This window comes from Spodoptera frugiperda, chromosome 10 (assembly GCF_023101765.2).
Source record: "Spodoptera frugiperda isolate SF20-4 chromosome 10, AGI-APGP_CSIRO_Sfru_2.0, whole genome shotgun sequence".
Classification (NCBI taxonomy): domain Eukaryota; kingdom Metazoa; phylum Arthropoda; class Insecta; order Lepidoptera; family Noctuidae; genus Spodoptera; species Spodoptera frugiperda.
The window spans coordinates 3,013,093-3,040,026 of NC_064221.1; the positions used below are offsets into that span (position 1 = coordinate 3,013,093).

Consider the following 26,934-nt stretch of genomic DNA (forward strand, 5'->3'; position numbering starts at 1 on the left):
AAGCACCATTACTGTTACGCGCCAAAATTTGACAGCTCACTTCCAACCACAGACAATACCACCAACCTTCATGGTTGATAGCAGAAAGGGCATAGACTAAAAACGTACCGTTACATGGCTTCGCTCTTGTTATTTTTCTGCGTCAGCTTGCTCAAAGTGCTTAATTGTGGGAACGCTGTTTTATTTTGTACCGGATTTAGTTTCGAAGTCATAAATATAAAGGGTTCGTACAAAGATGGTCGATCCATCGCAGACACTTCAAAATGGCGGATCTTTTCCCGCGCGCACCAGTTCGAAGCTTTGGAGCATGTGTTTTCTAAACTATTGACGTCATCAGGACCCGTGCGGTTGCCTATTACTAGCATTACAACCTGGAAAATGCAAAAGAAATATCTGTCAATAAATTGGTCTGCCTCGTTGGCTGATTGACAAGTGCGACAGTCGGTCTCGGGTTCGATTCCCGGGTCGGACTAAGCATTACTGGTTACTACCAGTACGTCTTTTTAGCTACTGCTTGTAGGTACTATTTTTTCGGTTTTTCGAAAATTTCTCAGTAGTAGCACGGAGTCTGGAATGATGCCTGATATATGGCAAAAGGCTCACCCCCTATTACACGGGACTTATAATACAAATGGTAAAAATTGGGTCTACTGTAGGTACATTGTATAGCGGCATACGGCACTACTACGCCACGTATGCCTTAATATGCACCTCTGCCTGCCCCTTGGGGATCAAAAGGCGTTTTGATCAAAGGCATGATTGCTAGCGCGACTGGCGCATGAGACGAGCCTTAGTTAAAGCCTCAAATTAAATGACCGACTCTAGTAAATTCTCGACGAAGGACAAGTAGAACCACAGTGCAATGCTAGTATAAAAAAGACAAACAAATTCGCGTGTCTAATCAACATTTCACTTAATTTTAGCGTGTTGAGTTCATGGCCACAGCCATAGGGGACGTCAGAACGACATTGGCCATGGTAATTCTAATTAGGTCGGTATGTTAATAGATGCTACAGTTTTCATGAATTCTACAGTTAGTCAAGTTACTTTGTAATGCAAAAAGTACTGAATAGATCTCCAAACGAATGATTCATTCAGAATTTAGTACAGAGATAGGCAGACAGAGTATAGTCTGGCGTCGTATCGTCACACTTTTTATCCCCGAAGAGGTAGGCAGAGGTGCACATTACTGCACGTAATGCCGCTGTACAATGTACACCCTCTTTTCACCATTTGTGTTAAGTCCCATGTAATAGGGGGTGAGCCTATTGCTATATACTACAGTTCCAGATTGTAGGTACTGTACTGGACAAAGAAACACAGATGGTGAAAAGTGTGTGTACATTGTATAGCGGCATTACGTGCCGTAATGTGCAGTTCTGCCTACCCTTTCGGGGAAACAAGGCGTGACGTTGCATAAAGAGCGATTCACAAATTTTGGATAAAGATCACCGCTAGAGATCTTAGACTGATATTGGTTATTAATCTATGTCGTAAGTAAAGAAAGCAATTATCAATTAGGAAATGATTCAATTCAATGACATAATCAATATTTTTAGAATGTAAGTGTAATGTTTATCAGTAATAGATATCTTATCGAATCTGATTAGCATTCACACTTTATTTTACTTCCGCAAAAGTAGAAAGGTTCAAAAAAGTTATGTTGACTTGGAGGTAATTTCAATAACCTTTGGTGAAAATTAAAAATTAATTAACTAGTGATTAGGAGGTCTCATGTCGTGGTGGCCCGGAGGTTTAATCCCGTTTCTTACATGAGAGTGCGGGTTCGAAACCTACCAATGTGAATTTTTCCGAGTTATATGTACTTTCTTACATTATTTAGACACCTCTGAAAAACGGTGAAGGAAAAAGATTGTGAGGAAACCTGAGCTAATAATTTCAAATTAGAAATTTGATATCCGCATTAAGCAAGCGTGGTGATTAATGCTCAAACCTCCGTGCGAGAAGAGGCCTTTGGTTAGCAGCAGTTACTTTTAGGCTGTTGGGGTGTGATTAAGAGGTCTAAGATAAAATTTCCAAGGAGGGCATAATATTATTGAAAAGCTCTGGAATTACTCTCTATGTTGGTGTATGCTAATAGATTTGCCCTCCATTATATACAATGATATGTGCCTTTAAATAAATTACGAAATACGCCCTTGTATGACTCTGTTCTACTTCTCATGGGAAAAAAGAAGTAGAAAAATCAATAAGCAGTGACTTTAGAGGTTTCAAAGTCAAAGTCAAATAATTTATTCAAATTAAACCATAAATAGCTACTTTTGAAATGTCAACAAATAACGAAATAAATAATAGTCAATACTGCTATTGGCATATATTTTCGAAACTTGTTAATTAGTATCTGTGTAACGTGTGACAGTTTGTGTATATTTCAATCACGCTGCAACAAAGCATTTTTATTAAAATATTTTTGTGTCATAGACAGGAAGGTAAAAACTCTACATTTTGTTCTTAGCAGGCCAAAAACTAGTGGATAATCACGAGACCCTCCTCGTTTTGGGAAACCGGTCAAAAACAAGTTGTGTGTTAATTAAATAAATTAATAAATATAAATACATTACCTCCTTCTTATCCTTGTTCCTGTCAATATCCTTCTTCAAATACATGAGTACATCGAGTGATTCGGGTCTGGTGGTGTCGTACACCATGACGAATCCTTCAGCGAAGCCCAGGTAGTGGCGCTGGAGTACTTGGTTGGCTGTCAGCTGCATTGTCGGAGACTGCGGCGGTCCTGAGAACGAGCCTATTGTTAGATGATGGTGTACCATCATGACTCACTTTTTTTAATGGAGAGCATCATTAAATGACGTCTCCCGCCTTGAGCGAGGCGAGAGGGAGTATCAGACTCTTACTGACTCAAAACCACCCCGTTCCTACTCCTGCTTTTTGAGCTGTAAACCCGCTAGAACCATCCGCAGCTCTGGGGGTCTACTCTAATTCAACTTAAAACGAAGTTTCACCCGAAACTTCGTAAATTTCGTACTACAATTACATTTATTGCGAACCTTTGTGAAAAAAATTAACAAATGAAATGCAGATAAATAAATAGGTTTCGATTTGAAATTAAAAATAAAACGTTATTTTAAGTAATTTCATTAGTAAATCAATAAAACCTATGGCCAAAAATAAACTAAGTCTGAACCTAGAGATGTAATCTCTACGGAGCTACGGATAAGGTAACAGGTTACCAGGCTTCGGTTTATAGCAGGAGAAGGAATGGGATGATTTTTAGTCAGTAAGAGTCTGATACTCTCTCTCGCCTCACCCAAAGCAGGAGAAGTTGTTGGATGATTTGCCCTCTTCAAAAAAAAGAAACGAGATGAGGTCTCTGAGTTTGTTTCGGTATTTCTTGTCACAGTGACTAGTAACATGGGAAATGCTGAGTTCATCCAAGTAGTTTAATTTTAAAATGATGATTTGTAAAAAGTACAGTCTATTTACAGAAATGAATACAATTTCATAAGTAGGTAAGGTATACATAATAAGCTGATAATGGATACATGTAAACATTTTTTCTATATTTCCTGAGAAATACAACCCGGGTCTTTTCAAGTTCCGAGTGAATAGGCTTTCTAAGTCTGTGTGCTCCATCTTCAGCCACATCTTCGCTTCGCCGTCCTGGCAGTAAGCAGATTGGTGGCCAAACAAAGACTTATCAACATTAAAAAATAAAAAGAAAATGTCACTTAGATATTCCTCTCATGCACACATCAGCATTTTGCAAATACCAGAAGAGTTCTTGTATTTAGAGGAAATGTTGGTCTTTAGAGGAAATGGTTAATTTGTATTAATAAATATATTTACATAATAAAGTGAAATTTATTTACATCTTAGTAGATATATTTTTTCCTGAAAATTGACAAAATTGTGAACTCGGTACCTATATTAAAAACAAAATTATTATTAAATAGGTGCAATTTATTTTGCTGTGCTTGTTATGGCTTCTTTAAAGTGTTAATTTTGAATAGCATTGTAGCTGACATCAGGGTAAGACATGATAATGGTGATAATGAATAAAAAATATATGACAATTAGGGTTCCCAACTATACTGTTAAAAACAGTATTATACTGTTTTTCACTAAATTATACTTTTTACTGTTGAACAATAATAAAGTATACAAAATACTGTTTTCAAAATGCTGTTGTTTTCATTTATTTTAATTTTAGTTTTGATTGTCGTGAGGCCTACGAAGCTTTTAAAAATGATTCTAAATTGATAAGTTGTGCGAGAAGCACTAAAAAGTATGTCTTTAAAACAATAAAAAAATAAAATACTGTTAATTTTTCTAAAATACTGTTTACTTTCCTTCTCAGACCTAAATATACTTTATTTTTTGTAAAAAAGTTGGCAACCCTAATGACAATCTACTATTCTAAAATTTAAATGTTTAACACATGCTATGCCAGAACGCAGATCTAAGAGAAACTCTGTGTTTTCTATTGTGTCTCATATACCAACAGACAAGAGGTTGAGTATAAAAAGTAAGCAACAAGGCCAGTAGTCCAAAAAACCACTGGTTTTGCTTGAAAAAGCTAGAAAACTCTTGAATGTGTTGTTAAAATTCAGACAAAATTTTTGGGAGATAGGTAGCTTTTTAAACTTTATTTACACATTTAAATCTTTTAAAAATCGAACAGTCTTCTTCTTCTTACCCATAGACAAGCATTAAGAAACAAAACGCCAATATGAAAGCAGTGCCAAACTGCCAGCCAGCCTGTACAAGCACTCAAGCAAAAATAAATCAAACTAGACTAAACCTTTGAACTCGCCTGTAAGCGGGGGCTCCAGTCCCGCCGTATCATAGAAACAAACTCTTTCTTTAGTCCCCCTATCAGTTTCAATATTGGCCACATAAATATCCTCAATGGTTGGATAAAAACATGATTTTAAATTCACATTCCCATATATGAGTTGTTCTAATACTGCGGTTTTGCCAACCCCTTTCATCCCACATATAACGACTTTGCTCGTTTTCCCCATTTTCGCAACTTATGTTCCGAAAGGTTTCACTTTCTAAACATTGCGGTGGTTATAACAATACTTGGTTTGGTTCGTCAAGCGTTCAATGTAGGCTAATATTACGAGTTTTAGTATATTGTGCTTTATGACTTTAAGCTCGTTTCTGTATTGTATGGTTACTATTTTTCTAATTTCGTTGTCGTAAACTCCACTTTTACGAAACGAACGATTTCCACAACACCACAACTCGTACTCGAACACTTTGTTGATGTTGACAAATTCTTAGATTTGACATTGACTTTGACGTCAACCATTATCTGTAGCTTTGTTGCGTACCACGCAGAAACATATCCATGAAATATGATTTATAACAATATCATTTGTTCAAAAATAGTAATCATGTAAAATCATTTGGAATAAATCAAAATTAGTTCATAATATTTTTTTCTATCGAAAACATTACCTAAATCTTAGTTTAAGTTTTTTTATGACGATGTTAAGGCGATGACGTTGTGATGTGGTGACAATTTTTGACAATAGATTTGACAGCGATACTTTTAACAAACGAAACCATGGCGGCCACAGCTTTAGATTCGGAAATCACAAAAAGTGATAAATATTCCATATTATTACCTACTTACAACGAAAGAGAGAACTTACCCATTATAATATGGCTTATAGTGAAATGTTTAGATACAAGGTAAGGCCCGGTAACCTTTATTTAACACAAAAATGCGACATAAACATCGATGTTTCATATCATATTTTTATGTAAATATTTGTAAATTTCCGCAGTGGATATGACTACGAAGTGATTATAATCGACGATGGAAGTCCGGACGGTACCCAAGATATTGCCAAACAGCTGCAAAAGATATATGGGTCTAATAAGATCATTCTTCGTCCGCGAGAGAAGAAACTGGGTTTAGGCACTGCTTACATACACGGTATGAAACATGCGACCGGTAATTTCATTATTATAATGGACGCTGACCTTAGTCACCACGTAAGTATAAAGTATTTTATTAATTTATCAACATAATATCAATTATTTGTTACACAAAGAGTTCCTGTTGTTATCTACGTCTTCTTGATAACATCAAAGCATAGTTTTTGATATTTCAAAACTTATTACTATTCTTAATTGAAGTAAACTATTCACTCCCCTAAAATAAAGACTTATGTCTAATTTTTTTAGCCAAAATTCATCCCAAAGTTCATAGAACTACAAAGAGAGCATGACCTCGATGTGGTATCTGGTACCCGGTACAAGGATGATGGTGGTGTCCATGGGTGGGACTTTAAACGGAAGCTGATATCACGGACTGCTAACTTCATCACCCAGATGTTATTGAGGCCTGGCGCTTCGGATCTTACTGGGTCTTTTAGGTAAGAATTAAACTAGAATTCTCTGAAAATCATTTTAAAGTTGGAAATGTGTCGTGGAACTATTCCATAACACATTGCCAACATTTCCTGGTGCATTGATGGGTTCTTTCACTAGGATAAAGAACACTCAAATCTCGGGTAGTACTTCTGACCCCACTAACTTTAGACCTATTTCAGTACTACCTACATTCAGTAAAATTTTTGAAAAAATTATTCTATATCAGTTGCAAAGATTCTTTAATAGAAATAAATTATTACATGGAAACCAGTTTGGTTTTACAAGGGGTCGTTCAACAACTGATGCCGGTGTTGAACTTCTTAATAACATTTATGATGCATGGGAGGACTCGGCCGACGCATTGGGTATTTTTTGTGACTTATCCAAGGCGTTCGATTGTGTCTCTCATGAAACACTGATCAGGAAGCTATCCCATTATGGAATACGGGGCAGCTCTCTGGATCTTCTTATTTCATACTTGAGTGATAGGATTCAGAGAGTCGACATTAACGGAAAAGTTTCCTCCGGGTCTATTGTTAGGATGGGTGTTCCGCAGGGGTCAATTCTCGGCCCGTTTCTCTTTCTTATTTATATTAATGATTTACCTTACCTTGTGAAGGATAACCATGGGATAGTACTGTTTGCTGATGATACATCTTTATTGTTTAAACTCAAACGTGGACAATTAGTCAGTGATCATGTAAATAATGCTCTCTCAAAAATAGTACGCTGGTTTAGTGCCAATAATTTATTACTTAATGAATCAAAAACTAAATGCATTAAATTCACAACACCAAATGTTAGACATGTGAAAACCAGCGTGCTAATCAAGGGCGAGGAGTTGGACCCTGTAGATTCAACTGTCTTTTTAGGTATAACTCTGGACGCTAAGCTACAGTGGGCTCCACACGTAGATAAGTTGTCGAAAAGACTCAGCTCTGCAGCATATGCCGTTAAAAAAATTAGAAATTTGACCGATGTAAATACAGCGCGATTAGTATACTTTAGTTATTTTCATAGTATCATGTCATATGGTATCCTCCTGTGGGGAAATGCTGCTGACATTCAGTCTGTCTTTGTGCTGCAGAAAAGAGCCATTCGATCAATTTATAATCTTAGTCCGAGGCACTCTCTTAGGGAACTATTTAAAGAAATTAATATATTGACTGTTCCTTCTCAATACATTTATGAAAATGTAGTGTATGCTCACAAGAACATTAATTTATTCAAAAAGTATTGTGATATACATAATATAAACACTAGAAGTAAAAACAAATATATTGTTCCCACTACTAGACTTAAGAAAATAAGTGGTTCGTTCAGATGTCAATGCATACGCTTTTACAATAAAATTCCCAGCGATATTCAAAGTTTGAGCCTGAATAAATTTAAAAATGTTATTAAAGAAAAACTGTATAGTAAAGCTTTTTATAAAATTAAAGACTACTTAGATGATAGTCAGGCTTGGGAGTGAGCCGCTATAATGTCCACACAGGTCATGTTGACATGTTTGTAACACAAGTTACATTTTTATACAATTTGACATGATATACATTAATATCATTCGATATTTTTTTGTTTTCACATATTATTTTTAAAATTGTTAGTTTGAGGACCGTGCGAGAGTTTGCCTAGTCATTTCACTTTTAGTTAATTATATTCTGACAGTGTGAGCATTTGTGTGGCCTACCCAAATGTTCTTTTGGTAGGTATTGTTCGTCGGATCATTCAGCAACAGCCGTCAGCTGAGCTCATTGTAAACTGACACATGCGTGCTGCCATCTGAACAGGTCCGCTCAAACTGCTGTGGTTCTTTCCTCAAAAGACCACTACAGAATAAACTTGCACAGTTCTCCGACATCTTTAATTGATTTTGTCTGGACTTTAAAAGAGACTATGACCTCTGAGTTTGTTTCGGCATTTCTTCTCAGAGTAGTCGGATAGGAAATGCCGGCCTCATCTAGCTATTTGAAATATTGACGTGTAAAAGTGTTATTTTATAATCTATTTACAGAAATAAATATCATTTATCATTTATCATTTATTTATTTAGAACATTATTGGATCAAAAAAGTAGATTTATCTGTGCAAGAATCGACTAGACAAATACTTACTAACTGCAAGAAATGAACTAGTGAAAATTAACAGGATGTGGGCGGTATCAGTTGTTTCAACTTGCTGCCTGTCTACAAAATAATAATAAAAAAAGAATCGAACCTGCATTCTAAAATCCAGTGTAACTTTACAAGTGGGAAAATGTACTTTATTTCTGGAAACTAGCTTCTGCCGATGACTTTGCCCACATTCCTGCAGGATAATCTATGTGTTATCTACCCCTGTTCCAAATTTCATCCCAATCATTTCAGTCATTTTGACATGGTTGAGTAACAAACATACACATTAACTCCAACTTTCGCATAAGTGTAATAATATATTAATGTAAGATAACTAATTTACATTATATGATAACTTACAATATGTTTGTTATTTTTCCAGGTTATACAAGAAGGATGTCCTCCAAAAGTTAATAGACAGCTGTGTGTCCAAAGGCTATGTGTTTCAAATGGAAATGATTATTAGGTAAGGTCTTTGAAGTTTCATGGTTACTTCATTTATCTAGAACAATATATTTTTTTAATTCCATCAACATCATTATACCAGCCCTGCTTATCTTGGTGTTAGAAATAAGCCACTTGTCATATTTCTCCGTGTTATCTGTCAATCAGACCTAATCTGGAAGCCTATTGTTTATTTTTACAGATAATTTCAGTGGCTGAAATGATGATGATGCCTAATACATTGCGTGGCAATGCTTAATCTCATTGACCGAGGAAAAGAGCAACCCTCTTCACAAGAATAATTTCGACCTGAATATGCCTATATTCTATTATTCTGTTTGAACTAAATTATTCTTGAACTAAATTATTCTATCTACTCTTCAATGATTGGTCAAAACGATTCTTATAATTGATATTTTCTTCCCCAGAGCAAGACAATTGGATTACACTATTGGAGAAGTGCCAATCACATTCGTGGATCGCGTCTACGGCGAATCAAAACTTGGAGGCTCAGAGATCATACAGTTTGCCAAAGCATTACTGTACTTATTTGCTACTACATAAAGTGCTATTTCCTACATTCCGTGTATAAAATATGTGTTAGTACAAGATTTGTATGTATTACCAAGATAATAATATGGTATCCTAGTACATAAATATTGGAAGTTATATATTTTTTCTTCCCGTATTTTTTATAAATTTGTTTAAAATAAGGCAAGCCACTGCAATAATTATTATTAAAATCTCTATTTTAAACTGTTTATGTACAAAAATATGTTTTAATACAGTAAATAAACCTGGTTACAGACTTGCTTTTAATAGAAACATTAAAAGATTTATTTCTCAAGTCTTCCAATATAAATTATTGACCATGTGATCTTTTACACCACCCACGATATCGGCTGGAGTTAATTTAAACTAAGAATCATTTATCTACAATACTTGCCTACATAATTATTCCTTTTTGTGCAATTTTTCAGATAAGTACCAGAAATTATTGTTCCAAATACCTATTTGTGTTAATACACACTAATGTATAAGATAAATTTTATAAAAACTAATAATAAATTGATATTTTTTAATTTTTACAACTGATGTTTTATTGATGTCACACAATTATATTTAAACCTATGTATTGGAACCAAATTAAATAAAAATTCTTTTTTTGTTTCGAAAACAGCTTTTCAAACGCACTATTAGTTAAGCTGAGCATTATTTTTCTTTATTTTAAAATTAAAATGAGGCCTAATAAGACTGGAGAGTTTGTTTGTTAGAAAACGATATTTTCAGAAATTACTCGTTCAATTTGACGCTACAATCAAAAGGAGCCGAGCAGTGGGTGAAACTGCGAGAGAGAAACTAGTAATAGCTAACTGAAGGGTCAGTGGGTCGTTTTAAGAGCGGATTTTAAAGAAAAGAAGTTAAGTAATACCTAAGAAAAGAACTTAAATTTAACATAATAGTAAAGTATTTATATACAATAAAACTGTACCTATTATATTTTATCACAACATAAAATTTTCTGCAGGCGTACAATTTAGCATTATCAAAAGATTTTACGTATCTACGCAGTTTACTCATAAATAAGTAGGTACGTTTCGTCACGCCCGTCCTCATACTCGGCTATTTACTCGATCGATTATATTTCGCGTACTATATACACCTAAATTATTTACTCAGGTGAAAATAACATTATTTACTTACGCAGTAACTGAACTACTTATTTAATTTATAATAACTTAAATAAAAATTATTTCATTACAATTTACGCGCCAAAGCAGCCATGTTGTTTTTATTTTTTGTCATTCTAATTTCAAATTCGTCTGCTGAACTTTTTTTATTTAGGAATTTTGTCGAAGATGATAATAATGTTACGACTGACACGCAATATAAACTTCGTGATTTGTATAAATATAATAATAAGGGTGATCCCTTATGGGTTTTATCTTTGAGCGGCGATGATTGGATGAACCCAACTTTAAGACTCGGCAGCAGCAAAGAATTAGAAGATTTTTTTCAATATATCGGACCTTTGATGAGAATGTAAGTGTGAATTATTATTTTCTCGATAATTTTATGTTGAACAATTGATTCGCTGGTTTTACAACTTGCTGTTATGTACGATTTTAAGACTGTAAGCTAATTTCACACATTCTTTCACATTATCTTATCATCATAAATAAAATTGAAAAAAAATATCGTAGTAGCTGTGGCGATGTCCTTCAAGAGGTTTTTTTAAAACCAATCTGAAATAGGCCAAATAGGGGATAGTCGGGAAATATTACCCACTCTACAATTTTTTATTTATTTTTGAACATTTTTGACATTCAAATTAAATACTCACATAATTATTCAAAATTACTGACTACCTACTGCATAAAACAATATAAAAAAATGGTCAACATCCCTTCCACCAATACCTATTCTGAAACTATAGTGAAAGGAACAGCTATTTCGACACATTTCTCGAACCTTCGATAGCTCAGTTGGTAGAGCGGTGGACTGTAGCTGGTTTTCTAATTGATATCCATAGGTCGCTGGTTCAAATCCGGCTCGAAGGAATTCTTTTTGTATAATGTTATATTTAATGATAACATTTTTATTTTACTACAGATAAAATATAGGCACTGATAAACGTAATCTACCTACTGATAAATCACTACATAGTATGTATAAAACAAAGTCGCTTTCTGTCTCTATGTCTGCTTAAATCTTTAAAACTACGCAACGGATTTTGATGTGGTTTTTTTAATAGATAGAGTGATTGAAGAGGAAGGTTGTATATGTATAAAATATTCATAATATATCACCATTGCACCCATGCGAAGCTGGGGCGGATCGCTAGTGATAATATATATCGCTATATGATAATAAACAAAATAGTAACTTGATGCAATAATGTGTGCAATGATGATACATTATGCATCGTCGTCTTGAACCGAAATATTTAACCTTCGTCTTGAACCACTATATCAATTTAAAAAACCGCACCAAAATCCGTTGCGTAGTTTTAAAGATTTAAGCATACAAAGGGGCATAGGGACAGAGAAAGCGACTTTGTTTTAAACTATGTAGTGATTTATATATTGTTATGTCATACAGAACTCGAGGGCGGTCTTCGCCAAGAGTGAAGAAAAACGACCCAAATGGAAAGAATTCCAATGAAGACTCACTGCAAGCACCATCGCAGAAAGATTTTATGGCAATGATCAATAAGTTCGCGTAAGTAATACACCTATGTACTTCACGAATGGGCCGGCTCGACCGGAGTGATACCACGGCCTCACAGAAAACCGACGTGAAACAACGCTTGCGTTGTGGGAGTGAGGTTACCGGAGGCCCAATTACCCCTTCCCAATCTCCTAATCCCCGATTCCCCAACAATCCTTAAATTCCTAATCCCCAAAAGGTCGGCAACGCACTTGTAACGTCACTGGTGTTTCGGATGTCCATGGGCGGCAGCGATTGCTTACCATCAGGTGATTCGTTTGCTCGTTTACCGGTGTATAACATAAAAAGCCTAATAAATTAGCTTCTGCCAGCGACGTCGCTCGCGTTTCCATGGGGTAAAAGATGTGTTATGACTTATGTTATTCCAGACCCATAATCTATCCCTGTTACAAATTTTATCTCGACCCCTTTAGCTTTTTATTTTTGATGTAAAAGGGTAACAATCATACAGAAACTTCCACATTTATAATATTAGTAGGATTAGATTCTTTAGGAAAAAATATTTTTTAAATTATTTTCTCGAATTAAAAATATTTTTCATCATAATTATTAGCTTGTTTTAACTAGAAAACGTTGAATTTTCCTCAGATTGACATCCAGTGTTGATCCAGATGCGTATATTACTGATAACAATCAGGAATATGACAGTCCGACAATCTCAGTAAGTATCGGTTAGGTCGTAAGTGGTATATATCTACCCGGAGCTGCGAACTACTAAGCGGGTTTACCGGGGCTCCGGCTCGAAAAGCAGGAAAAGGAACTGGTTATTAATCACTAAGTGTCTGACACTTCCTCTCGCCTCACCCAAGGCGGGAGAAGACATTGAATGATTTTCCCCCTCAAAAAAACTACTGAATACAAAAAAAATCCTAACGCTAACCAGAAAATAGCTTGCTACGTAACTGTTCGAGCAGTCAACTTCAAAGTTACTCAATATTAGATATGAGTCCCGATCGTGGTTTGAAACTAGTCGACAACCCTCGAACAGTTACGGGAGTAATCCTTATTTTGAAATTAGTAGCCATTTTTATTACGATTTTATAGAAACGTAGGTATTTAGTATTTTTTTTATGTTTCCAGATACATTTTAAAGGGCAGAACTCAGTACTATTAGTATCTTTGGGAAGCAAACAATGGCACTACATAATCAACAGTCGTTCACTGCCAGAATGGTTTTATGAGGCCCACGACACTTTTGAAAATCCTCTCCCTCTTCCAGACGATGTCAAAACACAGTTTTTTAATTCCTTATGGAATTTGCTGCATGTGATATTTGGTTTACCTGTTTAATTTCTTTAAGTGATTAGATTAAATTAAGTAAGCATTACAAAATTGTGCATTATTTTCTAGTAAAAGCCTTTTTGGTCCCACGACCATAAAGGCTCCCCCATACAAGCGCGTTATAATATCGCTTATGTTAATGCGATAATTATGTTTACAGTATATTTTGTATTAGGATGGTCATGTAGTTACACATTGCTACGTGTATAACGCCGCATTACAGTAGGACGTTGCGTTTCTCCGTCCTGCAATATTCTGATATTAAATGGTAATATGTTTTATATCAGGACGCAAACGACCGTACACACGCCTGCGATAATAATGCGCTTTCTCATTAGAAATATATCTGACGATAAAGACACAGCTGTGTGCAGGAATCGGGACGCACTATCGCAATACCGCATGCGATATTATCGACTGATAATAACGTGCCCGTGTAGGGGAGCCTTTTAAATGTTATGTGAGTAGTGAGTGATCGGTACATTCACATAAACGCCCTATGTGGCTACACATCACAACAGCTTGTGTGTCATATGGAATTTGAACCTGTGGCGATTTCATGTTCAGTACCTAGTGTAAGAGAATTTATTGCTATAGAATATTTCAATATTCTAGATACATCTACTAGGTTTACTCGTATAACCTACCCAACGCTTGACTTCAGATCCTGGCCTGTGAGCCAGGACAACAGGACAAAACGAGTTTTTTAATTGAATTTGTTTTAAAAATCATGATTAAAAATGTTTTTAAAGTTTGTTGAACTTTACACAGCTCTCTTATTTTAACCCAAGTTGTATAAAAGGGAGTGGAATGCTGAACGATATCGAAACGTAAAAGTTTTTATATTACCTGTGGTTTTTGTTCATTCATTGATGAATCACGACATTGACGTTTACGATACTTCGCAAATCGCTGATTGTTTTTTGTGACTAGCAGTTGCATTGTTTTCAAACTAAAATATTATACATATTTTCGCGAAACTGATGTAGGATAAATCTAAAAAAAATGTCGTTCGGCAGTTTTGAGAACGTCGGCTCTTTTATAAGGGACTGCAATGGTTCTAAATTGAGATACGATCAAGCTTGTTTACAAATTATAACAAACACTGATGTGAGTTTTTGGAGTCAATATGAAGAATGCGAGGGATGTATTCTTCTGGGAACTGCGAATATATCGGATACCCGTAGCTTGGTGCTGGGTACAGGAAGCCCACTGAACTATAAAGTGACAAATGGCAATGGGGTAATTTGTAATGGTAAGTACTTAAGTATATGACACATTCTTTGCTAAAATGTTGTTCTACCGTAATCGCTTGTCTTTGTTCAACTGTAAACACGACACGCTCGATGATATTTTAAAATTAGAATATCTACGGCGAACAGACTATAAAATAAATATGATAGCAACCATAAATTCACTCTATGAAGGTATCATGTGAATGTAAATTGAGATTTTAAGTAAATCAGCAACATTTTGTTTTTAATTGTATGAGTCACACACAGCTGCCCATTTCTGGTGTATTGTGAAAGTTTCAGCTGTCGAAGTTATTTCATAACTGGTTACATAGGCTGAACATGAAGTTGCCTTGGTTCAGTACACATAATATTAACTGTTACTCAAGGTCTATGATACTATTATCCTACTTAAATACCATACTCAACAATTTACTTAGATGAAACTATATCTGTATTCACTTTAAAATAACCTTATATCTAAACTATGTAAATTATACCCATGTTTTGGCCAAAACATTTTTTGCAAACAACCTGTTTTCTAGAAACCTTTTTACAGGTAAATGGCATTATGACCTCTATGGTGCTATGGCTTCTTTTTATAGGTATTTGTTAATAATACAACTTGTAAACAATGGTAAATGAAGGCCCTGAGGTTTATAATTTACTTCTTTTATGTCTACCCACTTTATGAGGTCAAAGTCCCTTTAATTCTGAATACCTACATCATTTGACAGTCCACTGCTGGCCTATGGACTCCCTCTACTTGATCATGAGTATGCACAACAGCAAATATACACACAATCTTACAACCTTTTGCATTTATAATATTAGCAACATAACCTGCCTCAATAAATGGACTAACCATAAAAATTGTTTTTTTCTGATTGGATTAGTAGTTCTGGAGAGTAGCATGTTCTAACCAACAATTTGTTGGATTTTTTTCAATTTCAGCTTTAAATAGTAAATAGTACTTTAAGATTAGTTGAAATTAATTAATAGGTATGATGATAAAAGTTAGAATTAGTTGAAAAATGAGGACCAGAAAAATATTTTAGAAAAGGTTATTGAAAACTAATACAAAGCCAAAGAGAAAGATTTGTTTATGAAGCAATAAATACAATAACAACTCAAGTAATCTAATCTTAAATCTGTAAAAGAAACCTTCACTCAATAAAGTTAAAGTTCACATTACAATGTTATTAAACTGTACATAAGGAAGCTATATAAGTAATCCAATATAACCCTATTATCTGAGTTCACTCACATGATTCATTCTCTGTGATAACTATGCAAATGCATAGACTAATGTTTGTGCACTATGGAGGTTTTAGTTCAAGACTGCATTATATGTGACCTCCTTTTGCTATTGGCTTTTGTATTGGATTTCTTTTTTTTTTTTTCATTTTATGTACCTATGTAGTTGTATATTGTATGGGTAATTATTATGTTACCCTATTTCCGTTGGTATGAAATTTAAAAAGATTTCTTTGAGTTGTTTCCGATACTGTGGAAGTAGTTGGATAATAAAATATTATAATGGGTGGTTCAATATAAGGCCAAATAGGAAATCACACTAATATTATAAATATGTTTTCTTTTTATGTTTTTCCGTCAAATCAAGCTGAAACTACTGAACGAATTTTGATGAAATTTGGTATACAGACAGGGTATGAGTTGACTTGGGTGATAGGACTTTTTATCCTACGAAAACGTGGACGAAACCGCTGGCAGAAGCTGTAGCTGTATGAAATGGGCGAAAAAAAAGTTTTGTTTTGTAACAAAGAAGGAGAATAAGTATAAAATAACAAGTTTGCAAATTGATTTGCTCAGACTATCTGCATTTAAAGCAAATTGAAAATAATCTCAGCCTCACAAATGACCTCTTTTATTGAAATAGCTGAACCAAACCAGTTCCACTGCATATCAGTAACGCATTTACTTTGAATACTCTAGGTATTGAATTAGTCATTTTATGATATTGACAAATTAATGCATTATAGCTATAGTAACAGATTGGTGGTATATTTTAGACCTTATTGTTAAGTAATAAAGTTGTAATGAATGACTTTGTCGATCGAGTTATTATTACGATCAACAACACTTTTCTGAGGAGTGAATATCATAATATCATTATCATCGAATAGCTCCTCCTGCTTTGGGTCAGATTCCTACTGACTAAAAACTACCCTGTTCCTACTCCAGCTTCGAATCGAAGCCCCTGCTGCTAGGTCTTCCGCAGCTCCGAAGCAACAAGGACTTGGAGTCCTATTCTCGCGTTGTTTTTTTTTTTGAAAAATTCTCAATACTGGAACTTGAGTCTAAAATGCCCAGTGTATAGTTGAGGTTCATCCTTTAGTACATGAGACGTACATAAATCAAAGTATTAACTGCCGAAAGAAAAGTGAAGGCAAATTCTCCGCTAAGCGTCGGTCACCAGTGCGGGACTGCGACCAGAACCAGTGTTACGTTGGTCTGCGTGCGGCGCGTCGCGTTCCGCTCGCCATATAACCAGACCACCACAGATGGAGCCCAGTAGGGCTGATGCCCGATCCGGAGCTGCGGACAACGTAAAAGGTTACCGGGGCTCCGGCTCAAAGAAGGAGAAGGAACAGGGTGGATTTTTAGTCAGCAAGAGTCTGACACATCCTCCGGCCGGTTAACGTGTTAAGGATTATTTTTGAAATAAAATTCGCCGTTGAAAAGATTACAATAATTTTAATTTCTTTATCTTTTCAGGCACCTATCAGTTCGCTGAGTATGGCCAGTATATCCTGAACGTCACCGACGTCAAAACTGACACATGCCTCCCGCGGATGACAGCGGAACCGGATGCGGCGTACCTGCCAATTCTGACAGCCGTTGTCATCCTGTTGTCTATGGCCACTCTATGGTATGTCGTGAAGGGAGTTGGAAAGAGAATCGTCGCCGGTCGGCTGTATGCTAGATATTTTGCAAGGTTTGTATTTATTGTGGTTTTATTAGAGTTTATAATCATATAGAATAAGACATCTTTTTGACAAGAACCTAGCTGGAGATCATTTTATTGGAAAAAAACGTTCCGCCATTCTAGGCTTTTCTCCTGTATCGTGGGTGCGTTTACAAACTTAGATACAAGTTCACATATACACTCCGACCCGAAACAAAAATTTATGGATCACACAAAGAGCTTGCTCCGTGCGGGAATCGAACCCGCTACACGTTGCGCAGCAGCCGGTTAAATAATAGAATAAGGCAGAGGTGCACATAAAATGGCGCCTACGATTCATTTTATTGGTTCCAATTATTTTATCAGTCCCATATAATAAAGGAATTAACGAAATGCTCATTTGACAGAGACTACGCAACGGCATTCTCGAAAAATCTACACCATTTTAATGACATGGCTAAGAGCCCCAGTGACGGCTTGAGACTAGTTGAGTTACCTCGTCACACAGTTACATGAGCCTTAAAACTTATTTTTTTAATTAAGAGTGCCTTTATCTGATGGTTACAGAGAGGACAATGAGTTAGGTTCGGAGACTCGAGTGCTAACTACCGAAGCAAGTGTTCCGAGGTCACCGACTCGTTCCCGACTGCGCTCGCTTGATATCTTCCGAGGATTCGCCATCGCTCTCATGGTAAGTTATCTATACTAATATTATAAAGCTGAAGAGTTTGTTTGTTTGATTGTTTGTTTGTTTGAACGCGCTAATCTCAGGAACTACGGGTCTGATTTGAGTAATTCTTTTTGTGTTGGATAGCGCATGTATTGAGGAAGGTTATAGGCTATAAATCATTACACTACGATCAATAGGAACCGAGCAGAGCGGGTGAAACCGCGCGGAAGTAGCTAGATAACAATAATCAATGATTCAGACCAGGGGGCCTACTCCGGTTCTCGAATCCGAAATTTCGTTTAATCTTCGGCCGTAGGTTTTATTGATTTACTAATAGAATTACTTGAAATAACGTTTTATTTTTAATTTTATATCAAAACCTATTTATTTATCTTCATAAACATTCGTTAATTTTTGTTCACGAAAGTTCGCAATAAATAGAATTGTAGTATGCAATCTGAGAAGTTTTTTCGTTCGTTCGTTGAATTAGAGTAGGCCTCCAGATTGAAAACAAAATCTATATACACATACTAGATTTGTTTGTTTGAACGCGGTAATCTTCGGAATAATATTTTTTATGTTGGATTATTTATCAAGGAAAACCAAACCCGTGCGTAGTAGCTAGTAATTTATATTACAAAAAGGGATATAATGTACGGGGAAAGTTATTTTATGTTACAGGGGCGAGCCTATTGACAAAATTCCAAACTTTGTATTAGTAATAAATTTAAGAATTCCAAAAAAATACAATAATTCTTTTTGCGACCCGGGAATCGAACCCCAGACCCTTTATTCAACAGTCAAACTCGCGACCACTCGATCTACAAGACAGTCTAATAATGTGCAATCGGATCAAATGCAGCACAGCAGTTTAGGTGATGTGATGAAACACACATGTTACACTAAATAATAATTCGGATAAGGATAATAGTTATGTGTAATGAACCCATTAGTATTGCTTATCTTTGTCCTTGTATTATTGTAGTAATAATTTAATAATTACTATGATTATCGAAGTAATCTCGAGAGTGTACTAATGGTCACTGGTAGGTGTGTTGAAATCTGTTTTTAACTAACTGAAAATCTCTTTAATGTAGATAAAAGGGATGATGACGGGGTATGAAAATTAAAAATCTATTTAGTCCGTTAGTTAGGTAATGGAAAAATATTAGACACGTATTTTTTTAATTTGCCATCTATAATATAAAAATAAGTCGGATTTTCCTTCCTGACGCTATAACTCCAGAACGCACGAACCGATTTCCACGGTTTTGCATTCGTTGGAAAGGTCTCGGGTTCCGTGAGGTTTATAGCGAAAATTTAGAAAAGCAGGAAAACAGAGAAAATCATTGGTGACGTAACGGAGTTCGCCGGGTTTGCTAGTTAATCCATAATAATAACATTTTTTTTTATGTTAAATGGGCCGACGTTTGGCCGCTATCTCGCCTGATGGTAAGTGATGATGCGGCCTACGATGGAGCACGTCTGCTTAACTTCTTCCTACCCACAGATCTTCGTGAACGCCGGCGGCGGTGGTTACGGCGTGTTCTCGCACAGCGTGTGGAACGGCCTCACTGTAGCCGACGTCGTGTTCCCATGGTTCGCCTTCGCCATGGGAGAGGCGCTGGTACTCTCACTCAACGCTAGGCTCAGGACTTCCCTGCCCAGGATCAATGCTTTGCAACAGGTACGTTGGAAACAAGTGAATGAGATATTAATTTGGCGTGATGTTTATTTTCATTAAATGAAGTAACATATCTCAGTATTTATCACCTTATTAGACTAATATCGCATTTGTGACTCCGCCGGTGTTGCGGGTGTCCGCTTACCATCAGAACCGTCTGCTCGTTTGCCACCTATTCCATTAAAAATATCTTTATAATTGACGCTGACTATAAAAAACCTACATCTAATAACATGTGGGACGTACTAAATTAACTAAAAATCACGGTTTACTCACGTACATTAATGAAGAAAAGCTCACCCATGACGGGAGAAGACAATAAGTTATTTTTCCACTATAAAAAAACACTTTTAACTTATAACATTTCAAAAAACATTTTAACTTTGATCTCCAGGTCGCGACTCGCTCCCTACTGCTCTGCCTTATCGGCATAGTGCTGGGTTCGTCGAACTCGTCCTGGGTAGACGTGCGCCTCCCCGGCGTGTTGCAGCGCCTCGCCGCTATGTACCTCGTTGTGGGGGCTCTGGAGTGCGCCTTCATGAGGACCAGCCAGGATATTACACCAGGTACGAGGGGGCGTTAAATTAAATAGTTTCTAAGGTTTTTAGCGTGTTGTGATTAGTTAAAAAAATAAGACCCCCAAAAGTTTTTAATGTTCATATCACAAACTTGCTTTTCTTATTAGTTAAAATACGTAATATTTCTGTTACTTGTTAGTTATATTATTATTTGCTATCAATACAGATCAAAAATTGGTTACCAAGCTATACGAGCTCGTACATATACTGTCAATTTTAATACATTTGCAATCTTATGCCTTTGTGGTAAAATTGAAAGTCTACTAACATTATATTTGAATGAGCTTTTCATTACGTGGTTGTGCTAATAAGCGAATTAAAAAGATATTTTCGTTTTTACCTCGCAGGTCGTTCCCTATTCCGCGACATCAGTGCTGGTTGGCAGCAGTGGTTGGCTACATTAGTGCTCGTCGCTATACAGGTAATTTACTAACTAATAAAAATATCTTACTATGGGCTCCGTTGTGTCTCGAAACTAATCGAGCTACCTCGTAATTCGTAGTAAAGTCGTATTAACGTTATTTATTTAACTTTAACCCGTTATCTGTCGGAACGCAGATCTACGCGAGACACAATGTGTTTTCTATTGTGTCTTATATACCGACAGACAAGGGGTTAAACATTGTGTATATGTACCATAGGTGTGTATAACCCTGCTGGTACCTGCGCCGGGATGTCCTAGAGGGTACATGGGACCCGGAGGCCTGCATCTGTCTGCCGTCTCCAATGTGTCTCTACAGAACTGTACTGGAGGCATCGCTGGGTATATTGACAGGTATAGTCTAAAGTCTAAATTCTTTTAAGTATTTTAATATGATGTGTTTAGGGACAGGGTGTGATGTTCCCTAAACTAGGAAAAGGATACACTGGCCTGGCGAAGTGATCATGTCTGCCTATCCATGTTATTTCACTTAGGCGATGTGATCTGTTGATTTTATCGTCGATCTTATATAAATGCATCGCTACATACATTATTGACCCGGTAAACAATGAAACGCCTTAAAAAAAATCTCACCTTTTAGACTTCTACAAGTAATTCAAGACCAAAATTAGCGAAATCGATTGAGCAAAAAAAAAACAGACTAATAACAAAACAACAAAATTTCGCGCGCGCGTGCTTTCGCATGATCAGCTGTAAGCGTTATCGGAAGATTAGTAGGTATTTTAGAACTTTACGCGCGCGTGCTAATGAACTTTTGTTGTTGTGATAAAGAAAACCCTTCTTCGGGAAAGCTGTTTGTAATCATGAGTACAATCACGTGTTTAAATATCGTTTAAACAATATTAATTGTATTTTTAAAAAACCTATATGATATTCTTGTTCCAGACTAATCCTAGGCCCCGCTCACTTGTACCAGCGTGGCTCTTTCCGCAAGATATACCACACCACGGTGCCTCACGACCCTGAGGGCTTGCTGGGCATCCTTTCCGGAGTCTTCGTGGTCCAAGCCGGGGCACACGCCACCAGAATCATGCTGGCTTATAACCATGCTAGGTAATGTATATGGGGATTAATTAAATATAGGGTTCTTTGTGCTAGGTATGATCTAGAACTGTGACTAGGTGATTAAAATGTGATCTACATGCTGTTTGCCAAGTGTGGGGATTATGGAGCAAAGTAAAGTTCGTATACAATGTGATAGGGGTGAGACTTCTAACCCGTTAAGGCTGAGTACTACATCTAATTTTATCGACAAAAGTCGGGGGTCGAAGGGGTCGAATCTCCTCCCCCTAAAAGTTATGGCTATTTTAATATTTTTTTACTTTTTTTGATATCAAAGGTTGTATGCGTCGTAGAAACAAAAAAAATACGACGAACGGTAGCTCATATGTTTGATAATGTTTTGGTGAGAAAAAAAATCATTTGTGAATTATTTTTACCGAAAAAATCACTATTTTTCGATATTTTCAATTAGGGGTTCAACCCCCCATATTATTTTTTTTGTCGATAAAATTAGATGTAGTACTCAGCCTTAACGGGTTAGAAGTCCCACCCCTATCACATTGAATAATAGCTTTAAAACATGTAAACTGCTAAAGCTACGTGTGTGGATTAGTGCAAACCTCATTTAGAGAAGTCTTAAGTCTGTTACTTACAACTACTACCAATTACGAGTATGACCGCGATCTCCAAACCGTTTACCAAGTGTGGGGATTATGGTAAATTCTGTTTAAAAATCCTAAACACGCTGATGACGTATGTTTCATCACATATAATACAGAATTAATTCATTAAAATTTTCAAAAAATACTAAAATTTTCGTTTTTTTTTTTCCGTTTTTCAGGGCACGAATAATGCGTTGGGTGTTCTGGTCGATAATCTTCGGCGTGTCGGGCGGAGCCCTGTGCATGTTCTCTAAGAACGGCGGCGTGATACCGGTGAACAAGAACCTGTGGTCGGTCTCCTACTGCCTGGTGACGTCATCGATGGCCATGTTCATACAGGCTGCTCTGTACTTCATCGTGGATTTGAAGACTAAGTGGGGAGGCAGGCCCTTGTATTACGCTGGTGAGTTTATTTTGGATTTTGTGGGTGTAGGTTTAAGGTTGGGTTTACGTTGTTTTTTGATATTTATTTGTGGTTAATCTTAGCAATATTATTGTACTTACTAAAGTGTAATTTTTTACCACGGGAATGCGGGCAGAAGCTGGTTTAATAAATTATATTGACTTGGTCGAGTTTGAATTGAGCAAAGTATTATTCGACTTCTTGAGTGCACGGAGACTGAAACTGTACCGTACAGTTAAGTAGCACAGTGTGTGTCGCGGGTTCGATTCTCGTACGAAACAACCAGATCTACAAATCGTTTTTCTAGATCTAGGAGTGATGTATATGTCAAATTATATGTTTGTAAACTCACACTCACCCAGTATACAGACACTAAAACATATGGTACTTAAAAAAATAGAAGACTGAATATTTTTAACACATTTTCAACCTTATCGCTATCAAAATAAAGCTTAATTTACATCATTTCTCCATTCTTTTCAGGTCAAAACGCCCTATTCCTGTACATAGGCAGTGAGCTCCTGAAACGTCACTTCCCCCTCCACTGGGCACTTATAGCCCCCACGCATGCGCAACTACTGGCTACCCATGCGGCCGCCATGTTGATTTGGCTGGCCGTCGGCGTAGCATTGCACAGGAAACGCATCTTTATCACCCTGTAATAAAGCATATTTTACTTTGATTTGATTTGGTTAGCCGTCGACGAAGTATTTATTGCATAGGAAACGCACTTTGATTGGATTCGATTAGCTGTCGACGTACGTTACGTGGGAAATGAAACTTACCACCTTGTAATAACGTCTGTTTTACTTTGATTTGATTCGGTTGGCCGTCGGCGTAGCATTGCATAGGAAACGCATCTTTATCACCTTGTAATAACGTCTATTTTACCTTGATACTATTTGGTTGGCCGTCGATGAAATATTGTGTAGGTAATGAAACTTTATCACCTTGTAATAACGTCTGTTTTACTTTGATTTGATTCGGTTGGCCGTCGACGAAGCATTGCATAGGAAACGCATCTTTATCACCTTGTAATAACGTCTGTTTTACTTTGATCTGAGTTGGTTGGTCGTCGACAAAGTATTGTATAGGAAATACATCTTTATCACCTTGTAATAACGCCTGTTTTACTTTGATCTGAGTTGGTTGATCGTCGACGTAGTATTGTATAGGAAATACATCTTTATCACCTTGTTAATAACCGTTGTTTTGGCTTGAAACGGTAATGAATTGTTTGTATGTTTTGAGTTCGTGGTTATATTTTTATTTAACTTCTATTTTGGTGTGGTTCGCTATCTTCTTATCTCGAGGTGTCTCTCAAAATTCTACAATGGATTTCCGACTTTAATGCAAAACTTTAAGGTTGAAAATCGACTTCAACAAAGTCTCATTTACAAACATATCGACTATAAGAGTAAATCTCAAAAGATAATTCAAATATAACCACGAATCTCAAAAAACATTAGAATAATAAGATTTTCGCGCTCGACAGGTGGCGTTGGCGTAGCTTAAAGTCATCTTGGTCATATCACTAACAAAAGTTGACTGTATAAACTTGACATTGGCTGATGGTCCAAGAGACATTAAGCTACCCTAGCGCCCTTGAGCAAGACTTATAAAAATGTAACTAAATTTTGTAAAGAAAAGTGTTGAACGCCAAAATTTGATTTCTAAAGAGATATAAAGGTCTTTAGAATATTCTTACTTTAGTCAAAAATGTTTATTTTCATATAAAGAAAAGTGTATGACGCTGGATTTTAATCCTTATTGCGATCGGTATAGAGTGTATTGTATATTCAAGCAATAAACGCTTGCCTTAGTTGGAGAAAGACAAATAATAAAGGTTATAATTAGATAAAGGAAATAATTTTGCTCAAAAATTGCGAAGAAATTGGGATTGAAAAAGAAATTGTTTGTTGACACGATTCATATCAACATTGACAGGCCTTGACGATCCACTGGACTATGCCTCCTCTACTTAAACCAATCATGTAACAGTTAACATCACTACATAGTATAAAACAAAGTCGCTTTCTCTGTCCCCCTTTTTTTAAGGGGGGGGGGAAGTCATCCAATGACTTCTCTCACCAGGGCGAGGCGAGAGGGAGTGTCAGACTCTTACTGACTAAAAACCACCCCGTTCCTATTCCTGCTTTTCGAGCCGGGGCCCCGGTAACCCGCTAGGTAGTCCGCAGCTCTGGATTTCTCTGTCCCTATGTCCCTTTGTATGCTTAAATATTTAAAACTACGCAACGGATTTTGATGCGGTTTTTTTTAATAGATAGAGTGATTCAAGAGAAAGTTTTATATGTATAATACATGCATAATATATTACCATTGCACCCATGCGAAGCTGGGGCGGGTCGCTAGTTTTACAAAAAATCTAGAAATTTATATTTTTCTAATCTATAAAAAAGTTTGGGCGCGAATCGTGTCAACAGAACAGTAATTCATTTCATTCATTCGTTCGTTCATTCTTTTAACATTTCATTCAATTGAGAGAGAAATTAAGAGCAATAAATTACGTTATTCTTATTTTAGTTTTTTTTTTGCATTATTTTAACCACAAATTGTATAAAATGTATAATTATCCATTAAAACTTAGGTTAGAGTCATGTAATCAAATCTTTTTTTTTTAATAAAGAAGCCAGTTTTTTTCTTTTATTGTTTCATCGCGATTCGGATTGGATTGCCATGTTAAAAATTGTTTTGGTATTTTTTTGTTGCTGTCATACTAACTTTTGCATATTAGATTTTTTTGTTATAGTTTGTAGAATTTAGTATTGTCGGTTAAAGTATTATTGGGTGTTTATACTTGGTTGTAATAAGGAGTGAAGTATTATGCTCAGTATATGGCTATTGGCTTGTACCTTATTGGCTACAAATATATTAAAACCAGTATAAACTGACTGTAAAATGTTCGGAAAGTCCATACAAAGCGTGACTATGGTTTTCATTAGGTACCGTATACTCCTTCGAGAAATAAAAGAAACGCGTTATGTTTGTTTATTTAGTTACTTAATATGGCAATCTCATCAGAATCTCGCATTTCTTTTTCTATTTATAAATAATCATTAATTTTAAAGGTTTAATGATTTTGTTAAGACAAACTATCTAAACGTATGACTTATTAACGTCCAATTTTGATAACCTGTCTATAGATTTGCTTAACCAAGCGTGTGCATACAAAAGTAGACTCTAATCATCGGAAATAAGGTCTATAATGGCCCTGTGTGTAGATTTGTTCATGTTTAATAACTGGTTCATACAAAAGTGAACTCTAAACAGCGGAAATAAGGTCTATAATGGCGTGGCTTATAGGGAAAGAAAGGATTTTGATATAAGCGCTGAACAAAATGTGTTTAAATCTCTTTAGTAAGTGAATCTATAGATGGAGGTTATTGAAATTGGTGTTTATCTGTTGGCCATTAGAAAGATATGTCATACTAACTGCGGCACTCAGATACATTTAATGATTACTTAAACTACTCCTTAGTAACGATTTTGTATAGAAAACGATTGCTAAGGACCGGGTTAAGTAACCATTAAATTACTCTGAGTATGGCAGTAAATGGTCAATATATTTGATCTGTACTGTAGAAAAGGTATATTTTAATATTATGTTTAGATGTATAAGTAAAGTACGGGGAATGTTCTAATTAATTTAAAGGAAAGTTTTCGAGCAATAACTAAACGCTTTTTAAGTGAATAACTTGTGAAAGGTGATTGATCTTTTAAATTATGTATTGTATTGTAGAGGTTTATTTTAGAAATTAATAATACTACTATAAAATCTGGTATTGCACTGTGTTTAGCGGACAAACATACATATACAGGGTGTAACAAAATACCCATATACATCAAGAAGCACTGAACAGGTTGAATAGAAT

The 26,934-nt window shown here is 36.0% G+C and overlaps 4 protein-coding genes, 1 long non-coding RNA gene and 1 other non-coding gene across 9 annotated transcripts; 4 read left to right on the forward strand and 2 right to left on the reverse strand.

Annotated features, from left to right (window-relative positions):
- Positions 1–19: 19 nt before the first annotated feature.
- LOC118277129 (NF-kappa-B inhibitor-interacting Ras-like protein) lies at positions 20–5,257 on the reverse strand. Of its 2 annotated transcripts, none has more exons than XM_035595828.2 (3): positions 4,793–5,257; positions 2,583–2,752; positions 20–371 (listed from the first exon to the last, which is right to left on the reverse strand). In XM_035595828.2, the coding sequence occupies exons 1-3, from the start codon at positions 5,001–5,003 to the stop codon at positions 111–113; spliced, it is 642 nt and encodes a 213-aa protein (XP_035451721.2). In that variant the 5' UTR covers positions 5,004–5,257; the 3' UTR covers positions 20–110. The 2 variants fall into 2 exon arrangements, with proteins under 2 accessions (XP_035451721.2, XP_035451720.2); XM_035595827.2 differs by having other exon boundaries at positions 4,781–5,255.
- A 252-nt stretch (positions 5,258–5,509) lies between these two features.
- LOC118277127 (dolichol-phosphate mannosyltransferase subunit 1) lies at positions 5,510–10,018 on the forward strand. The gene is made up of 5 exons (XM_035595825.2): positions 5,510–5,682; positions 5,778–5,988; positions 6,181–6,371; positions 8,866–8,949; positions 9,356–10,018. Exons 1-5 carry the CDS (start codon positions 5,555–5,557, stop codon positions 9,489–9,491), a joined length of 750 nt encoding a protein of 249 aa, XP_035451718.2. The 5' UTR covers positions 5,510–5,554; the 3' UTR covers positions 9,492–10,018.
- Positions 10,019–10,543: 525 nt separating this feature from the next.
- On the forward strand, positions 10,544–13,484 carry LOC118277128 (uncharacterized). The gene is made up of 4 exons (XM_050696272.1): positions 10,544–10,970; positions 12,030–12,149; positions 12,747–12,819; positions 13,239–13,484. Exons 1-4 carry the CDS (start codon positions 10,711–10,713, stop codon positions 13,446–13,448), a joined length of 663 nt encoding a protein of 220 aa, XP_050552229.1. The 5' UTR covers positions 10,544–10,710; the 3' UTR covers positions 13,449–13,484.
- Trnay-gua (transfer RNA tyrosine (anticodon GUA)) lies at positions 11,399–11,488 on the forward strand. The gene is given in 2 exon segments: positions 11,399–11,435; positions 11,453–11,488. It is a non-coding gene; the product is annotated as a tRNA-Tyr (tRNA).
- An 835-nt stretch (positions 13,485–14,319) lies between the features above and the next one.
- On the forward strand, positions 14,320–25,579 carry LOC118277111 (heparan-alpha-glucosaminide N-acetyltransferase). Of its 3 annotated transcripts, none has more exons than XM_050696261.1 (11): positions 14,320–14,694; positions 17,411–17,630; positions 18,168–18,291; positions 19,781–19,957; positions 20,349–20,520; positions 20,880–20,953; positions 21,174–21,307; positions 21,860–22,027; positions 22,818–23,041; positions 23,525–23,687; positions 23,983–25,579. In XM_050696261.1, the coding sequence occupies exons 1-11, from the start codon at positions 14,445–14,447 to the stop codon at positions 23,996–23,998; spliced, it is 1,722 nt and encodes a 573-aa protein (XP_050552218.1). In that variant the 5' UTR covers positions 14,320–14,444; the 3' UTR covers positions 23,999–25,579. The 3 variants fall into 3 exon arrangements, with proteins under 3 accessions (XP_050552218.1, XP_050552220.1, XP_050552217.1); XM_050696263.1 differs by lacking the exon at positions 23,983–25,579 and adding an exon at positions 23,827–23,889 and having other exon boundaries at positions 23,525–23,693; XM_050696260.1 differs by lacking the exon at positions 23,983–25,579 and having other exon boundaries at positions 23,525–23,787.
- On the reverse strand, positions 23,792–24,382 carry LOC126911106 (uncharacterized). Its single transcript, XR_007705670.1, has 3 exons — positions 24,235–24,382; positions 23,992–24,153; positions 23,792–23,910 (listed from the first exon to the last, which is right to left on the reverse strand). It is a non-coding gene; the product is annotated as an uncharacterized LOC126911106 (long non-coding RNA).
- Positions 25,580–26,934: the final 1,355 nt, after the last annotated feature.

Bases quoted from the DNA above. Each gene is read 5' to 3' on its own strand.
- LOC118277129 (XM_035595827.2), bottom strand. From the start codon at position 5,003: ATGGGGAAAACGAGCAAAGTCGTTATATGTGGGATGAAAGGGGTTGGC. The intron at 2,753-4,780 runs GTTTAGTCTAGT...GCTCGTTCTCAG, and splicing joins GCTTACAGGCGAGTTCAAAG to GACCGCCGCAGTCTCCGACA. The intron at 372-2,582 runs GTAATGTATTTA...TGCATTTTCCAG, and splicing joins GGAACAAGGATAAGAAGGAG to GTTGTAATGCTAGTAATAGG.
- LOC118277127 (XM_035595825.2), top strand. From the start codon at position 5,555: ATGGCGGCCACAGCTTTAGATTCGGAAATCACAAAAAGTGATAAATAT. The intron at 5,683-5,777 runs GTAAGGCCCGGT...AAATTTCCGCAG, and splicing joins GTGAAATGTTTAGATACAAG to TGGATATGACTACGAAGTGA. The intron at 5,989-6,180 runs GTAAGTATAAAG...TAATTTTTTTAG, and splicing joins ACGCTGACCTTAGTCACCAC to CCAAAATTCATCCCAAAGTT.
- LOC118277128 (XM_050696272.1), top strand. From the start codon at position 10,711: ATGTTGTTTTTATTTTTTGTCATTCTAATTTCAAATTCGTCTGCTGAA. The intron at 12,150-12,746 runs GTAAGTAATACA...AATTTTCCTCAG, and splicing joins GCAATGATCAATAAGTTCGC to ATTGACATCCAGTGTTGATC. The intron at 12,820-13,238 runs GTAAGTATCGGT...TTATGTTTCCAG, and splicing joins ATGACAGTCCGACAATCTCA to ATACATTTTAAAGGGCAGAA.
- LOC118277111 (XM_050696261.1), top strand. From the start codon at position 14,445: ATGTCGTTCGGCAGTTTTGAGAACGTCGGCTCTTTTATAAGGGACTGC. The intron at 17,631-18,167 runs GTTTGTATTTAT...TGATGGTTACAG, and splicing joins TATGCTAGATATTTTGCAAG to AGAGGACAATGAGTTAGGTT. The intron at 22,028-22,817 runs GTAATGTATATG...TCCGTTTTTCAG, and splicing joins CTGGCTTATAACCATGCTAG to GGCACGAATAATGCGTTGGG.